Source organism: Phyllostomus discolor, chromosome 4, assembly GCF_004126475.2.
Source record: "Phyllostomus discolor isolate MPI-MPIP mPhyDis1 chromosome 4, mPhyDis1.pri.v3, whole genome shotgun sequence".
NCBI lineage: Eukaryota > Metazoa > Chordata > Mammalia > Chiroptera > Phyllostomidae > Phyllostomus > Phyllostomus discolor.
The window spans coordinates 20030096-20049644 of NC_040906.2; the positions used below are offsets into that span (position 1 = coordinate 20030096).

The window sequence follows — 19549 nt, forward strand, 5'->3', positions numbered from 1 at the left end:
GGAAACTTACACACACACACACACACACACACACACACACTTGTGAATTTGATATCTCAAATCACAGGTGCCATTAAAAATATAAAGCACACTGAAAAATATATCAGACACATGGGACCTTCTATTCAAATATAACAGGCATAAATGTAAGGTCATTAAAAAGAGTTTTCAAAGAAGAAAATATCAGTTTAGCTTCAGAAAACCCAAAGTTCATGTAGTATTTGGAAAATTCTCTCCACAGACTTGTTCTTTATCCCAGTTAATGACATTTCTGTCTCACAAGCTAAGAACTGCAGTCATTTCCTGTTGCCTTTTCTTCCTCAATTCCCATATCCAGTAAGTCACTAAAGTATTTGTTATTCCCTCTCAGGCAGATGGTTTGAATCTCAGCTCTGGCTGTTCTGTATCCACTATCTTCATCTTCTATTGCCCAACAAATTTTTCCAAACTTTTCTGCTGCTACCAGTCTCTTATCACCCTACTTCTTTTTTATATTACAACCAGGCAGATAATTCTACAGAACAAGCAAGCCACAGCCTAACTCCCCTGTATTCACCACCATTAAATCCCTATTGCCTGAAAGATGAAAATCTGAATTTCTACATTATTTTTTTTTCCATTTGAGGCTCCTGTCCTGCTGGTCTCATTTTTTATTCAAGACTCTCTCAAGATACGTTGCCAGTAGACATGTTATCTTCTCTGCCTAGACGGCACAAATGTGCCCTACTGACATGTTCATTTCCTCAGTCCAAATAGACAAGATTTTATAAAGAGGAATCTGAAATTGATTGATCCCTAAATTTCTGGCATCCAGAGGTAAGATGTGAAGACATAAAGGGACACTTTTATGTGCCTCCTTGTTTTTTTCCTCCTAATGACTTCTTTTTATGACCTTTATATTGCAAATGTAAGACAAATACTAGAAACTTCATAAAACCAATACATAGCTTAAAGAGTATTTAAAAGGGATGCACTCTTTCTTACAACTATCAACGTACCTCAAGAAATAGCACTTGGCTAGCTCTGACAGAAACTCAACTATATGCTATATCCTAATCTTGAATGCTTTTGTTTACAAAAGTAACCACTGTCCTTAATTTTATAGAAATTGCTTTCTTGTATTTATTTATAATGTTAAAACCTAATAATGCATCCCCCAAATAATAGGTTTTTTGTAAAGTTCTTTTTTTTAATTTAAGACTTATTTACAGTTTCTTTCTCCCTGCACCAACTCTTACAATCTATCCATTCAAGCCTAGGACATTTTTCTTCAGAGTTTTCCCAAGCCTGCATTTTGTTGACTGCTTACTCATGTTAGAGTTTAACATGGACCTCTGCCTTCTGTAGTTCCCCTGAATTGGTGGTTGGATCCAGAGACTTCATCGTATTTGTGCTCGATCCCTTTGGTGAAATTACAGGTGGTGGTGAGGCCAGCCAGAGGCACAGAGTAGACAGTGGTGGTTGAGAACTGTCCAGGGTCTGAGAGTGTCATCTGCAAGCGAATGATGTATCCTGACACTGGGACTGCAGGAGCCATGACACTCTATGGCCTCGCAGTCAGCATGAGCTTCGTGTTTGAGCTTGTCACCTTGCCCCTGGAGAAATTTCCGCAGGGGTGGTTGGGGAGTGGACACAAGTAGATATTGTACAGAAAATGGCTTTGTGTCAGCACTGAAAAGCTCTGAGTTTAGGAAATCCCAGTCCTCTAAAGAGGTATGACAGAAAATGTACCCTCTGTCCTGGAGGGAGAAATTATGATTACAACCCAATGTTGTTTGTCATACACATAGCCTTGAAAACAGTCCGGAACAAAGGCTATGGCAAGCAATGCAGAAACACCACACTGAATTGTCTCTCGTCAGTTTTTCCCATTGTTTGACCAATCATTGATGTTAAATAACTGGATCTAGTAATTAACATGACATTTTAAAATGATAGTGCTCTAATTTTTAAAATAAATTTTATTATTAGAAAAGTTTTAGCTATACAGGGATATTGTCAAGTACACAGTGTTTCCATGTAGTTCTCATTCAGTTTCCTTTATTATTAACATCTTATATGAGTGTGATTGTTTTATTTGTTACTATTAATAAACCAATATTGAAATATGCTCATTTAACTTTTTCTTATTTATTAGTAGAAATATTTTATAAAGATATGCTGTATTTAACCTATTATTTGGTTATCAAATGTTGTAGATCATATAGAAAAAAAGGATAAATGTTTGATTATTTTCTTTTATTTACTGGTTATTAAAAATGAATTTGTTCTATATTATTGTCCAAAGGTGACTAATTAATTTCATTTAATATTATAAACTCAGAGATTAAAATATATCTTGTGGGACTCAATACCTTGTTATTGTTATCATTTTCATATTAAATTGCCCCGTCTTTGGCCTGGAAGGGTCTCCTGCAATTGGTTTTTGAGCCCTTTTTCATGACCATAGTCATTTGTGATGGTTTCCTAAATATATAATGAGATTTCTCAGGCTCATCTTGTACATATATTACCTCAGACCCAGAATCTGAAATTTCTGCAACAAAAAGGAATACATTTCAAAGTATATTTCAAGAAAGCACATTTCAGAACCACAAGCTAGATGCTGGGTCCCTGGGTATTTAATAACCTAAAGCAAAGCATAACTTTAACACACTTTACTGCTGGTTGAATGAATGAAACCAAAACAGGCAAAAAACTCATGACATTTAAAAAATATTTTGAAATCAATATATTTGTACCTTGTAAATAATATATAAGCTATTTTAGAAGACACTATGTGATTTCCTCACTTTAGAATTCCTGTAGGAGAAAAAATGGTGGCAAATGTTTGAAGATGAAGTTGTTGATTTCAGTCTGCTGAATAAACACTCATACGGAGACATACACAAGTGCCTCTCCTGGTAATACACTATGTCCAAAAACGTATATTCTCTCTCAGGAATGGAAGAGAGCAATGTGTGACAGTAAGTGGGATAACTTTATATGAGATAAAGAGATGTTTAACATGTGAAATTCTAAGATAAAAATTATGTTTAAATAAACAAAGATCTGAAAGAAAGCTTTCAAGACTCTGCATTTTGTTCCTGGCTGAGCCTTTGCTTTTTAGTGCCAGTCGTGCCATTAGACTAAGATTGGAAGTGATGAGAGTAGTCAGCACCATGAAAGTGGATACCACACCTGTTTTGTGCAACTCTGAGCTTCCAATATGGAGAGTGGTGCTTCTTACAAAGTAGGTGGACGATAAACATTTGTGGAGTAATTGGGTGGATGGGTGGATACACAGATGAGGCAGAAAGCACAGAGATTTAATGGCTTTTTTGAGGAATGGAAGGTGAGTGAATATTTACTAAATACCTAGTATGTATCAGTTACTTTTAGATATTGATTTGTCTAGTTTCTAGATTTTAAACAAAATATCTGTCTTTCATTTTCTTATTCAAAAAATTTGATTAAGAAAGTACAAGTTCACTATGTGTGGTGGGTATTGGAAATATGGAGGGGATCTTTTATAAAGTGCACCTGAAACTAATAATAATAATAATAAAAAACAAATCACAGGTTCAGCCAAGTACTGACATAGGTCAAACAGTTAAGAAGTAGTTCTACAAACTGAAATAATATGTTTTTTCTACCCACAGTCTTGATAGTCCTGGAAGTAGTACTCACCCCTTTTACATTTAGATTTTTTTTTCATCTTTACATTGTACATTCACATACAGAATCTCATGTGATCAATTCTGTATATCCCTCTGAATAGACCTCTACTATAATATAGCACATCTAAGAGTGCTATTTTAAACATTTAGGTTTATGTTTTAATAAACATTTTAACATAGTTAGAATTTAGAGATATTAGAATCATGCTACTTTTGACAAGTACTCTGAATTAACTAATATTTTCATCATAAAGAAAACTTAGAGTACATTATTCTCAAGTCACAATTTTAGGCTCCAGAACAATGCATATTACTTTCAGCAGGGAGGAATTCTTACCAATTTTTGAAGTAAATATCTAAAATGGTTTTGAATTCTGGAATAAGACAGAACTTTGTTTTTTTAATATACCTTCCCTCACTTTTTTCTCTGTGTGACTTCGGTCAGATTATTTCATTTTAGTAACTTCACCTATTAAATAAAGAAAATGATACTGAAATCAAAGTGATGATGTGTCTAGAAAATTAAAAATTAATATAAAAATTCCTTGATACAGAAAACTGTAAATAATTATAATATAACTATTAGGGATAGTAAATAGACATGGAAATGTGTGACTTGCATAAAGATACTTAAATATGAAAAGCATTTTAATACCTAGTCTCCAGACCCCTGGTCTCAATTTATGTTATATCTGTATCACTGACTGTATCCACAGAGAGCTATAGAATATATGCTATGCTTATTTGACTTGAATATTAAGAACATCGTAAGTGACATAAGACCTCATCAATGGAGGGAATGACTCAAGTATTTATTCTTTATAAATTAATTAAGTCTTTTGTTTTCTGTTCCTACGACCGAATATTTACACTGATATTAACATGTATTTTGGCAGCCCTGTCAAATCCAATCTCGATACTTTGGCTCTACTCTTTCTGAAATTACTCACCCTTTTCATTTAAAAATAACAACAGACTAGTCACAAAAGCAGTCACCTCTAACTTCTGAATCCTCAACAGTCATATCCCATATGCTTTCCAAAAGAGGCAGCTGTTGTCACACATCATTTCATGGAGGACCCTTTTCCTTCTTTAAATTTTAAGAGGGGAAAAGACATTTATAAAATGTCTCAGACTTGAAACTGTCACTCTCTATCGTAAATTAAAATGGTATCGAGCAGCTCTGTCATGTTCACTTGGTGATATACAGTAATTCACTTAGAAAGAGGGAGATATGGTTTTGCATGTGCTGGGGGACAGAGGCAGCATGTTGAACAAGAGTAAAGACTCGGGATTCACAGAAACAAGAACAACCAACACTCCTCAAAACAGCCCCAGGAATTCGGGACCTTAGTATCTCCATTTTATAGATGATGAAATCCAGGCACAGAAAGATCGATGATTTTCCTGATATAGTGTTGCTAAATGCTAGAATGTGAAGTCAGGACATGTATTAGTTTGCTAGGATTGCCATAACTAAGTACCACAAACTGAGTGGCTTAAATGGAAGTTTATTTTCTCTCAATTCTGGAGACTAGAAGTTTGTGCTCAAAGTGTCAGCAGGGTCGGTTTCTTCTGAAGCCTTTCTCAGTGGCTTGGAGGTGACTGTCTTCTCCTTAAGTCACTTCATATCATCTTCTCTACATGTGTGCCTGTGTCCTAATTTCTTTGCCTTTTAAGGACATCGGTCATATTGAATGATGGGCATGCTAAGGACCTCATTTTAATTTAATCACCTTTTTAAAGACCCTTCTCCAAAAATAGTTACATTTTAAGATACTGGGCATTATGACTTCAACGTGTGAATTCTGAGGGGGTCGAAATTCAGCCCGTAACAGGCAGATCGACTGGAGTCCACACATTTATGCACTGTGTACCATTGATTGTTTAATTAAATAATTTTAATGGTATATGTATATTTGTTTGCATATAATTTATTATTCCTAAACTCCATAAACTATTTGCAAATACTTGTGTAATTGTACTAACAATATAATGAAATTAATCATTTTTTAATGACCTTCTACTCTTAAGCATTTAGCAGGAATGTGTCCTATTTGTCAGAAGAGAAATTTAAGTTAAACAATGTGTGGCAAGTCAGGAATTAATGGAGGCAAGAGTCAAACTAAGATGTGTCCGAGTGTAGCACCCAACTTTGATCCCTGGGATGCATTGCCTGAACAATTTCTCTCTGAAGAAAAACACTTATCAGCTGTACAATGTAAATACAACTACAGTGCCTTGATTCACGTGCAGCCTCAACCTGTGTGAAAGTGCTGACAGCTAATCATTTTTAAGCTCTCTCTATAGCTAATCAAAATAGAAATCAAAAATCTCCAAGTATTCTTACTATCTTGCCATATAGGGTATTTCATTTCAGTTAAATTTAATTCTCCAAATTATTGGGGTTTAATGTGTACAATTCTTGGGAAAAATAAATTCAATATCATATTTTAAATTGTTATAAAAAAGTGTTAAAATGCCCATTTGGAAATTAGGTTTAAAAATGTCATACTACCTGTATAAATACATGGAATATATATACATACATATCTACATATGTACATATATGTGTATACATATGCATATATAAATACATATATATTTAATAGAGATGATGGAGTTTTGCAGTACACTTTTTGTACTACACATGAATTGAGGTTTGTATATGATTATGTAAATCAGTCCCTAGAAGTTCTCAATGTAATTTGTGTAATCTAAGTCTAGTGTAACACGTCTATGATACAGGGACGTATTGACCTGAGATAAGGTCAGGAGATGAAAGCCCATTTGGGAATGTAGACCTGAAGGGTGACTATTAAAGATCTTCCTGGCCAACTAAGAAAGATATAGAGGACAAAGGCAAAGATGGTCACTTTGAGAGATGTGAGTTAAGGAGTCCTCTTTTCAGTAGAAGTAAGGTATGTCCTGCCAGGAGTCACGAGTTGGGAGCTGGCTGAGTGCCAGTGATGAAGGAACGGCCTGCGCGTTCTGAGGAAGTAAGGACCGCAGCAGCAGTAGCAGCCCAGATTCTGGCTTGTAGTGGCTGAGGGTTAGTGGTTTGGCTGGGAAGAAATGGGAATCTCTGCCCATACAGCATTATTTCATGCTGCGGAAAAGAAGCATGGATTCAACTCTGCCACAGTCAGGTACATGGCATTTCACATGACTCTATTTTTCAAAATCTCATTAGAACAGACTTTGAGTCTCTGCTTGCTAGAGTGGCATAATCATGGGAGTTTTAAGGAAAATGAGAAGACTGAAAGTGAAATTCCAAACCATCTATCTCATTTGGAGGTTTTACACGTGAATGACGTGTATAGTCAGTCAGTTTCTCTCTATACATGCAACAAGAATATGTAATGATTGCTAAATGTTTACTATTTTTTCTGATCAATTTCTTAATATCATGCCACAGTTATGAATGTTGTCTTCTGTAGAAATTCCCAGACTTGCTGCAAGGGGCAGAGAGAAAATTAATTGCCTAGGGAAACTTAATGGAAAGCAATACTGATAGAGAGGTTAAAATTTGCAACAACATTTGTCACTGTCGGAGGACACAGAAATTCTGCAGTCATTACCAGCAAGAGGGGCTTTCCTCCCCTGCCACCCCACCCCCATACTTCCCTGCTCCTTACTCTTGTCTGTGATACGACAGATTATTTAATTTCAAGTTGATGGCTCAAAGTAATCACTATTATATTTGTGGATGTCTTGACTGATGGAGTATATTAGTATTATTTGTAAATGATATATAATTATGAGTACACAAAACACTGGTGTAGAATTTAAGAATTCAGAACTATTTTTACTTGCTGCCCAAGGTCTTAACAAACATAAGGAGGTACATTTTCAAATGATGCTGATATTAAATAAAAAATATCCAACAAATGTAGATTTGATGCATAATCTGAATAGGAAAAAATCTATAAACCAGTTTTGTTCACTTAGCCAGTTGCTTTTAGTGTACATAAAATTGTTCCTAAACACTGATTAAATGTTCAGAAATTGCAAGGTACTACAATCAGTTAAATGTCAAGGCACCCAAAGGAACATATAAGGAGCTACTTACTATTAACAGTAAGGACAAAGTTAGAGAAAACGACTAAAATAAAAGATTAAAGGAACTGTGTCAAATACAAAAAAGGTATCCGTTGTGAAATGAAATAGAGATTTACAAATAATACTGATTTTGTTTTTCTGGACTGATCTGGAGGTAAATGGAAAGCTCACTGAAGCAATGCAATCTTTCCAATCTTTGATTGAGTAGCACCCATTGGAAATCCTGGGAAGTTTATAATAGCAGACGTCACACTTTTTCTTAGAATACGAGAGTAATGCTTATAAATGACCTTTAGAATGACTGTGTGTTTTTCTTAGGTCGATTGGTAATATGGTATGGAAAGTTGGTGAAATCTATCTTCTTTTGCCATTTCTTTTTATTCCTGTCATCAAGTACCAGGGTAAAACCAGTTGCTCCTTGGATTAAAAAAGCATTGAAGCATTTAAGGTCTTAATGACCTTCAGTTGTATTCACTCTTTGAACAAAGAAGATGTAGAAGCATGCATTGACAGTGGACATCTATCAGTCATAGGGAAAACTTACTCCACAAGGCGAGAGATATCTTTAGGTGGGTATTTACACTTCAGTTGACAAAAGAGGCAGTTTTCTGGACTAAAACTTGCTGAGCAGATCCTGAGCTGGGGTCTTCTCTGTGCTGGGGCAGCCTGGTGGTATCACTAACCACTGTTGTTCTTGAGCACACGTCAGGATTGTGTTGTTCAAACAGTGTTCTTGTTAGCAGAATGTTTATAAAACCTTTCATGGAAAATAATATCTCAAAAGACCTTGAGCATAGCTTTTACTTTTCAATCCCATCCCATTCAGCAGCCATTACTGAATGTCTGTTCAGTGCTGGAGCCAGTAGGAAGGGCTGTAACATATACAGAAAAAGTATAAGGAACCAGTTCTTTAATTTAGGTTTAAATTGCAATGTGAAGAGGCAAGATATACACATACCAAAGTTGCATAACAAAGAAATTAAAAGCAACAGTTCTTATGTAGTGATATTATAATTAGTTTTGTTTTTATATCTGATTTTCCACAGAGAGTTCATCTTGGTTATTATCAGAGATAATATTTCCAATAGCTAGCATATATTGAACACTCACTGTTCGACAGGCACTTTTGGTATCTCCTCTAATCCTTATGAAACCTGTATATTGGAGGTATTGCTCTTTGTTATTTTTTACAGATGAAGAAACTGAGGCTTAGTAAGAATAAATGACTTGATGACCATGAAACTAGGAAGAGGAAGTGTGAAGCCTAGGTTTTGAGCTCAGCTCTGCCTGGCATTTGAGCCTACATTGCTTACTGCTATATTTTCTTTAGACAAGTCCTTTTCTTAAGAGTTGCTGTTATGTTCATAAAAGTTCTGAGATACTTAAAAAGATCGTGCTGCTAAGATTATGATGCCTGAAAGGAAAGGAACAATGGATAACTGACATGATTGTGTGATCTTAACAGGCGTTGTAAAAGTTAATTGCCACTTTTAGGTATCTCTTGACTTTTACCAGGATTGCTTAGTGAGCTGCCAATATTAACATATAACCATGTCACTGACTTGTTTTTAAGAGGGTATTAAATCGTTTATTGAGTACTCATGATAATAGATGCTGCACAGGCTTCTTCTCAGTCTGTAATTTTACCTGGTACCACGATTCAACTTAGATATATTGCCTAGCGTGCGCCAACAATCATTAATAACCAAATAAACTTTTAATGATGAACTCCAGGTCACAACACAGTAACTGTCGCTTCTCCTACACCAAGGTTTCTGAAGACCATGGCTTCTGCACCCAAGCAGGTTGTAAATGAATTTCAAATGGAACCTGGCATCACTCTGAAGGAATTCCAACTTCACACTGATAGCTTCAGAGTAGACTAACTTTACACAGCACGTTTTTTAAAAGATATACGTATTAGAGTCATGATCAAACTGTTACATCTTTTCAGCGTTAAACTGGAAGTAATCCAACCATTACTGTTTCCTGCGATTTTATTTACAATCACTACGCATTGTAGCTCATGTTATCGGCAGAGGGGTTTCTTGTTGAGATATTTCAAGGTGTTTGTTCACAGAAAGGCATTAAAAGTACCCAAAAGGCCGTGATTATGAATACCAGAAAAACAGAAAACTTGGGCGATGGAAATTAAGGCATAATTTGTTGCTTTTAAATATACAAATGTTTATATTTATCCTCTATAATTCTTTAAAAATCCTTTGCTCTTATGAGCCCTCCAACATGAAACATTAGAGCAATTAATCTTGGGTTGAGAGATTTGCTATTATCTTTTCCCCCCTATTATTTATATAATTTGTCTGGGTAGGAGAAAAGGATATATGGGATAAATTGAATAGGGTCTTCACCATGATTATCATCAAATAATTCACTATGGGTGAATTATGTATTGCCTACTAACTGGTGGCCTTGTTCAAAGTGGATTAAACATATGCATCTTCAGAATTAATATATAATGATGTCCAGAGTTCACACAGCAAAAGGATCGTTGTTAAGCTAATGTTTAAATTGCATATGCTATTTTGCAAGACCTGAGAATAATAAATAGAATATACTATAAAAGAGACTCACTTCAAATACCAGAATCTCAGTCATAATAAACAATTCCTCCAGTCCCTGAATCTCAACAAAGAACTAATTCTTGCTTTAACCTGAAATTTTTATAAAACCAACATTTTTTTCTAAGAAAAATTTAATGAATACTCTAAAATTAGAAATATGTACATTTTACAATATAGTTTAAATATAAGTATATTAAATAATGTGTGAATGCAAAGATGTTCTTATTTATGGATTACTTTCTCTTGTAAATAAAGGTGCTTGGAACTTCCTTCTCAATATTGAGTTGATCCTTCTCTATGTGTTCAGTGTCATTCATGGTCCACACCTGTAATGCTTCTTATACTGGAGCCCTGATTATTCGCTGGCTATTTGTAGCTTCTCCTCATGTGTGGTCCAAAATCCCTGCCGGGTGGCTCACCTTTATCTATTCAAAGCTAGGAAGAGTTCATCCCCCTAACACACTGTAAAATTGCTATACACTTTGCTTCTTTGCTCATAAGCCTCTTTATTTTTCTCACCTGAGTGAGCTTCACCTGTGTCTTTTTCTGACAACCCCATTTATGTATTCCTTCATCACGTGATAAGGCAATGAATTTGCGCCACTTTTGATAAGAAGAATCACTTTCTAAGTGGAATTAGAGCTAATGGAGAGCCTATTTGAAATTATGATAGATATTAAGACATATTTTAGACAACAGATCGATTAATAATACATCCTCCATCCCCAATATTTATCTTAGTGCTGTTATTACAACCTAAAGCACTTGATAATTGCTGTATATAAATTGAAGGGTAAACTATTTTCACAATGAATGAAATGATTTTAGTCTTTTGACCAAATGATGTTACAAAGTATTTTATCTCTCTACTAAGAATTTAAAGGCATAACAGTTTTAAGAATTCAAAGGGATAACAATTCAACCATTTAAAGGACTTGGAGGGCTCTACGGCTGGATTTTTCCAGGCAGGTGTGATTTCAGACAAACCGTGATAAACGAGCAATGCATGTCACTGTGACTTTTAACCCTTCTTTTAAATTCCCCTAGCTCTCATCTCTTCCACCCAAAATGCACAGCATCTGAGCTTGCTCCCAGTGACTCAAAATTCCCAGCTGGTGCCAGACACGAGTAGTTTTATATGTTCCTTTCCTCTTTGTCTGCACCTTTGCTCCATCAGGATTCTATTCTTCCAGGTGTTTAGCGGTAGCATGTTCACTCTTAAGACTTGTGGAAACGTATAAATGAGGGCCTCCATATTTATGTCTTATTACTTATTATAAACCAAGCAGCATTACATAAAATATTGTATCTTCCACTTTGGCAGATATATCTTTATACCAACTGGATGGCAGGTAAAGTGTTAGAATTTTTTGGACTTCTCAAGAATATTGTGTCACACAGAGAGATGGATTCTGACCCTTAGGCTGTCCTCTAACCGGTTCTGTCTTGCACTGTGAGAGCCCATGCAACACAACTGAATGCGCACTCTAGCCCACAGACCCAAACCCCATGCACTCACCCCTCAAACATGGGCCTCTGGACCATTCATCCTTCCTAGGTGCGTGGACATTGGGCGCAGCGCCTATTGTCTGTGGGACAGAACTGGGAGAGATGATACCACTGGTCCAAGATGAGGGCTCAGGGCTATTTGGAAATGGAGCTCTAGGATCACAGGGGTTCAGAGCACGGTCTAGAAAAATGGGTGCTGACTCCAGATGGGTGCTTCTCTTGACTCCACAGAGCTTGCCTTGTGGTAAATGTGTGGCCAGAAGAGCCAGAGTGCTAAGCAAATATTTGCTGGTTTCTTATGTGTATGCTGGTGCTACTCCGCTCACATGAGGCACATGATTAAACAATCAATGTCCTTGTCCTTGTAGAGCTTATATTCTGGGAAAGATAGACTATAAATACTACATGTAATAAATACACAAACTGCATCGTGCATTAGCATGCGAGAAGTATTGTAGAAACAGTAAAAGTTAGAGCAGGTGAAAGGGGGAAGTGTTGGCCTCAACTGAGAAGTTGAGATTCATCAGAAACTTGAAGGCTCTGAGGAAATTAGCCAAGAAGATAATGACAGCAAGGGAAACTGAAGCCTTTAAGAGTATAGTGAGCACCTTGGGAAGGACTGCAGTTGTCATGTCGGAAGTAAACAAAGAGACCAACGAACCTGGCATAGAATGAGCAAGGTGAAGAGTTGAAAAGAGAAGTCAGAAAAAAACCAACCTGATGGCCAGATCATACCGTGTAGCACTATCTAAAGGAAATATGATGATAGCTACAAAGAACGTCATTTTAATTTTTGTGTAGCCACAATAAAAAGGTAAAAAGAAATGGGCTCAGTTACCTTTAATAATACATTTTATGCAACTCAATTTATTCAAAATGTAATTTCAATATTTAATCTTTGAAATCAAGAGTGTATTTTACACTTGCCACACATCTCGCAATCTGTACTAGCTACACTTCAAGTGCTTAATAGGCAAACATGGCTAGTGCATACTGCATGGGGCAAACCAGATAGGGATTTTGACTCATCATTGAAGAGCTTTGTATTACTCTGAGTAACTTGGGAAATGTTTCAGGATTTTAAGAATTTAAGTGTCATGATTTGATTTATGTTTTAAAGATCAGGGGTAGCCTTAACGGAGAAAACACCATAAGGGATCTCACCTATAAGTGGAACCTAATCAACAAAAGAAATAAGCAAGCAAAATATAACTGGAGACATTGAAATTAAGAACAAACTGACAGTAACCAGGGGGGAGGTGGGAGAGGATAAAGGTGGGGAAAGGGGGAGGGTTTTCCAGAACAACTATAAAGGACACATGGACAAAACCAAAATGGGGTAGAATTAGGGGGAGGTGGGGATGGCTGGGGTGGAGGGAAAATGGAGACAACTACACTTGAATAGTAAAAAAAAAAGCAAAAAAAAATAAATTTACCCATCTTTAATAATCCCCCCCTAATAAAAGTATAAACAGAGAGATTTACTGCAGTAAGCTTAATGAGGAGTGTTGGTGGCTCAGGGGACCATAGCAATGGCTGACATAAGAAACGGTGGAAATCCCGATCATTTTAAATATGGAACAAACAGGAAGGATTGTATTGGGTGTGTGAGAGGAGAGTCAAGAATGATCTCAAGATGTTGGACAAACAACCAAGATAAGAGAGGCTGCTGGAGGGATAATGGAAGAAAGATGCGTGATCGTTTTGGAATAGTTGTGTCTGAGAAATGAATTAGACATTTAAGGGGAGATGGAAGAAAGAAAGTTGGTCATGAGTCTGGAATTTCAGGGAGAGTGTGGAGGTGACAGTTTGGAGATTCTCATCCTTGAAACTGGATAAGATCACCAAGCGAGTAAAAGTGGAGAGAGACGGAAGCACCAGGGACAGAGCCCTGGGGCATCTGAGGTTGAGGTCTAAAGTAACATGAAATTGACATTGGAATAATATAAAATATTTTAGGAATTTTTCAGCTCACTTACTGTGTTTTAAAAATGTAACACATGCTCATAACTGTCATTATGATCATGTTCTTTTTTACTGAATAACTACGCCTTTTAATGAAACCTAAACCTTTTTTTAGTGATTTTTTTGCTTTAAAATGTCTCACAAAACTTCAGTTAATTGACTCATAGATGACTACATTAAAATAGACAGTAAAACTAAAAATGTGCTTATAATCAAATTATTGGCCACAGTGTGTATAATGCATGTTTTTATGTGTTCCCCAGTGACATACAAGGCAACTCTTCTTTGATAGCTGTAGTGATAGATTATGGGACAGATTTCAAATTAGCAGTTTGAAATCTGTCCCACAATTTACAAACAGATACAGCTTTGTTTCAGTCGTGATAAGCTTACTAATTTGCATTTTTATATAAAGTTTGATTGATGGTTATGTGATCTTACTCATTTTAGTCTGTCAAAAAATGATATCTTTATGCCTTGAATTATATTCAGATCTTAGGTATGAAGAATGCTTCATAAAACACAATCCATTATTTTATCATAGGCACATTCATGCCTTTAAAAATATGAAACTCATATTTCAAATGAGATTTTAACTCTTTGTGATCTTGTATTGTCAAGGCCATTATTTATAATATAATGTGGAAATGGGTATATTATTAAAACTGAAAAATATAATTGAATGATTACATGAATTTACTGCCAACTGATCTTTAATATTTTAACAGAGGCATCTGTTTGTATCTTTTCAGTCTATTCGGGAAGTCACAGGCTACGTGTTAGTGGCTCTGAATCAGTTTCGTTACCTGCCTCTGGAGAATTTACGCATTATTCGTGGGACAAAACTTTACGAGGATCGATATGCCCTGGCAATATTTTTAAACTACAGAAAAGATGGCAACTTTGGCCTTCAGGAACTTGGACTGAAGAACTTGACAGGTAAGGAAAATATGTAAAATAACAACTACACTGTCATTATCAATATAACATCATAGACACACACACATGTCTGTGTGGTTACTGTGATATGTGTTATGTTGAAGAATACTGTATTTAAATATCTACTCTTTATTCATCTTATGGGAAATTATGCCCTCTGATTTCCTTGTTTCACTTACAGAGAGTGTGAATGAAGGCTGAGGGGTACCCTAATGCTGTTATCTCAGCTGAACAGAAGTACACTGTGCGGGAAATGCTCAGTGACTGAAAACTGAGATAGGAAGCAGGTTTAAGAATGTCATGTTCACTGGTCTCAGGTGGACGATGGACCATATCATCTAATCTCTGCACTTCTGAGACTCACTTTCAGTAAAGCTCAGTAAATACACAAGTCGTTATAGCTAGTCTTTTGCACAATTCTTTATTTTTCAGAAAAACATACCTAATTTATTAAGTCAGTTTTGATTGCTCTTGTTTCGTAACTCACTAAATGCCACTTGTACTTCTTTCTCAGAATTTTTAATGCCATTAATGATGTTTCCCCCCTTAAGGCTGGAGATAGGTAATTGCTAACAACTTAGTATTATCATCTTGCTACAAAAACACTGTGTAGAAATTTGGTTTGTAAACTGGTCCTTGTAATCCCACCGACATCTTAGTGGTTCATACAGTTCATAGTTTGTAATGACTATGGTGGAAGGCTTTTTGTTACCAAGTTTCTAATTATGAATTGTGCCATGTGTGCCTGATATCAAAATGTGCTAATTAGCAATTAGTCATCATCCCACAGTGGGAAAAAGGAGTTTAAAGTCTTAATTATTCTAAATAAATATCTATATATTTTGCATCAACAATGTAGTATTTTATATGTGTTTGGGTTCACTTACTGGTAATATTTGTTTATATTAAAAATGAAATACTTTGGAGATGTTACCTTAACATATTAAGTAACAAAAATTATTATCATCATCATCAAGCTATTTAAACAGTTTGTTTCTGTCATTTACACTGAATGTAAAGTATATATCATTTTAAGTTAGAAGTAGCTTCCTAGTTAGCCAGACATGAAAAGTGAAATTGGGATATTTTAGATGAAGAAAGGAATATTGATTATCTTACTTATTTTGGACATGATTACTACAGAGTTGATGACATAATAGTAAACATGAATTGTTCTGAACTTATAGATTCCTTCACCAATATTTTTATATCTTACTAAAGAGCAGGGCTTTCGATGAAATTACTACTTGATGAAAATGCTAAGAGAAAGAACTTGGAAATGGAGTAGATAGAGAAAAATTGAATGACTGAAATTAGGAATCTGAAAATAATATGGTCCAGTTAAAATTGCATAGGAATTATTGAGCTTTCTTCCTAATTTTCTGTGATTATAGCAAAGAAGCAATGAATGTTTTTTTTTAATTTTATAATACTTGGATTATATTTTTTTACAATATGTTATAATTGTAGACTGTTTTTATACAGAACATCAGTCTTTAAGAGCTCCTATTTATTTCCACATTTAACATCATGCTACTAAAATATTAAGAGTTATTTAATCAAAATTATGCCACATTTAAACATATTGTATCTACTAAGCTTAAATCATGTGTTACTTATGACTGTGAGTTATTTAACTTGTGTAATACCAAAATATGGCACCTTAAAAAGTATTTCTTACTCTTCTGGAAAACCTTACAATATATTTTTGTGCAGTAGTAGAAATGGGCAATTAGTAAATGGCTAGAAGAATGAATTGCTTAGGGGAAAAATGTGTATTTGTTCAAGAGTTATGATTTATTTTTATATATATAAATTAAAATGAATGGCAGAAAATTTAGACAATTTGGAAAATTTTCAGATGCTTTCATCTATTTATTAAGTGGTTGACAATGACAGGACAATATCATTCTCTGAGAGAGTCTGGAATCATTGACTGCTCGTTAGGTAATAGGATCTAGTGTAAGTTCAATTTTGAGAATCAGAAGTTATACAGGAGGCATGATTTGTGTTAGTGCGTAGGAATATATGAGGAAGGGCAAGAGAAACCTAACTGCTCACATAAACTGGAATTGGGGATTGGATTTGCTCTATAGCAATACCGTAAAGAGCTACGTGTTGTATGTCATCTGGTTGAAGTAACGAACAAATATGGCGATTTAATTCAGATCAGATTGTGTTTGTGTTTTAGAAATATATTTGGCTTATGTTGTTTGTTTATGTGTTATACAACATGAGCTATGACATTTAAAAAAATAATCTTATATTAATATAGGGCTACAGGTCTTTTCCTGATTCTAGATTTACCTTGTGTAATATGAAACAAAATAGAAAGCTTGCTGAGTGCCCAGATACCAGATTAAATACTGTCCTAGTGAGTTACATTTTTAACTCAGTTCTTAAAGGACCAGGAGCATAAGCATCTCCTAGGCACTTGTTAGAAATGGAAATGCTCACCTGAAAGTTAATGATGAGAAAATGGGGGCGGGGCCTATCAACATATGTTTTGAAAATTCCTCCAATGACTCTGATGGCTGCTGAAGCTTGAGGAACATGGATGCAATTAGTAGAAGATATGATACCAAGAAATGGTAGCAAAATATGTAGTTACTTCCTTCGCTTGACCCAGGTAGTTTTCATTCACTTAGCTTCGGGAGAGAAGGGAAGGGATGGAAACATGTGGATGGGTGTAGGAGGGCTTAGAGATGAAGAAGTCGTTGGGAATAAACTTCCTTCTGTATCATCATTTTGCCTAATAAGAACTTCTCATAATGATACACAGACTAATAATTCCTGGTGAATTTTCTTTTTAAGCAAAGTTTTATTAAGTGTATTCAATGAGAAAAACTAATATAAGTCATGGGAATATGAGTTGCTTTATAAGAAATAATTTGTTTCCCCTAAAATCGTTTTTTGCTGTGTTGACCTTAGAATAGTATGCTTTTATCACAGTGTATTTGCAGCCTGAAAATTCTGTCTTTATGTAAAATGTACATTTTGTTGACACAAGGACTCTCATATATGAGGGTTATGGGTTGGGTGCCACTTACACATATAAATTAACTTCTACCTTACACCTGTTTACTAATTAGCTTGATGCTCACCCAAAGCTATTCCTTGCACTATAGATGTTATTATAGTTCTTACATATTTCCACTGTGATTTTATCCAAAGATCAGAAACACAGTTAAACATTTTTTTCTAGCTTAATGGAAAGACTTATTCGCCTACGATTATTCATATTTTCCTGGTCCATTTTGGTTAAGCTAGGTAGAGTAGAGAGGAGACAGGTCTCTAGACTCAGGATAGCCTAAAAGGGAGTGAGGGACTCTTCTTGGCAATTGCTATGGGCCCTGCTACACCGGGTCATTCTATTCTGGTGGAGGAGAGAGTCCATTTTCCATCAGAGTGTCCGCTCAGGCATGTAATCCTCCTCAGGTCATTGGAAGTGATACCCCTGCCTTAGAGGAGTTCAGAGCTGGATAGAAATCCATTACTTCCTCTATTAAGGTCACTTGCAAGTGGCTGTGATTCTTGTTAATCATTCCCAGTGATGATGTTTTGCTAATTTTTTAAATAAGCTCCTTCTTAATTAAACATTCTTATTCAAAGTCCACACCAACATTTAATAATTTAAACCTTAAGCCAAGAAGCTTCTGCTTGTTTAGTCACCTGTCTGGCCAAAATGTAAAGGTTGTTTCATCATATGGGTCACAAAAATCACTATTAGTTTCTGATGTCTATGATTTTAAAATTATCTCATGTATTGGTACTGGTGGATGACATTATATGATTTCATCTGTGTGTTATATTCATATCCTACTTATACTGATGATAACCTACATACAAATCTACACGGTACCTTTTAAAGTTTAAGTTTCCCAAAGCCCCTTCAACATTATTCAGTAATGGTCAAATAAATGACCTCATATTAAAAGGACAGACCATTTGTAAATTGACTCAGTGTATTTCAAAAAGTATAAATTTGTAATCAGAAAATTCTCTATTCAGCTGGAAGATCACTCACTATTTACAGTCTATTTTTCTTTTCTTCTTCAAAATTGTAAATTCCACCTCACAGTGTTGTTATAGCATTCATGAAATAAGGCAGAGAACTTGCCAACCACAGCACCTTTCACACCGAGGATGTTTAGGGAACCTCAGTTTTCTTTCTATGCATTGTTTGGTTTCAGCTTTCCTTTGTGTTGACACGCTGACAAAACAATTACACATGCTTCTGAGTATTCAAATGGTTCCTCTTGCTTCATTGAGACTTCGAAACGTGACTTGTGTAGACAAAAGGGTGCTCCGAATTTCATCCTCTCTAATGATACCACTTTGAAACGGTTTCGTGTATAAGATGCGTTTCTCTGGCAGCGAAAAGCCTGAGGCTTGTCTTTGTCTCCTCTCAGTACGATTGCTGCCTTTCATACTCCGCAGTACTGCTCCGTCTTTCAGCAGCCCAGGCCAAGCACCTGTTGCTCCAGCCCTTCACTTCAAATCTCTCTCATCATGTTTCATCCTTCATTGGCCCTGACATTTGTCTTGACCTAACTAAGAGGCATGCTCATTCTGAGCTCTTTTTCTGACATTAGAGTTGCTAAGCATTCTTCAGTTGCTCTGTGAAAGGTCTTAGTGATGTTTGAGTGGGTTCAACTAGCCTAGTTCAGATGGGTGTTAAATACAGTGTTTGACAATGGCACTACTAATATTTATGTTAGAAGAGCCACTCAGCATATGGTGATAGCTGCAGAAGAAAGTGATTCCAAGAATACTCTTAGCTTCAGAATAAATTGCTTGAAAAATGATTTGGTCAAAACTATACTGAGAATC

At 35.6% G+C, this 19549-nt stretch overlaps 1 protein-coding gene across 7 annotated transcripts in view; it reads left to right on the top strand.

Annotated features, from left to right (window-relative positions):
- ERBB4 (erb-b2 receptor tyrosine kinase 4) overlaps positions 1–19549 on the top strand; it is a 970339-nt gene that overhangs the window by 509203 nt on the left and 441587 nt on the right. For all 7 annotated transcript variants that reach the window (XM_036022897.1, XM_028510101.2, XM_036022900.1 and 4 more), the window contains exon 3: positions 14530–14716. In XM_036022897.1, coding sequence (XP_035878790.1) covers positions 14530–14716 — 187 coding nt within the window. The remainder of the gene's footprint in view (positions 1–14529; positions 14717–19549) is intronic.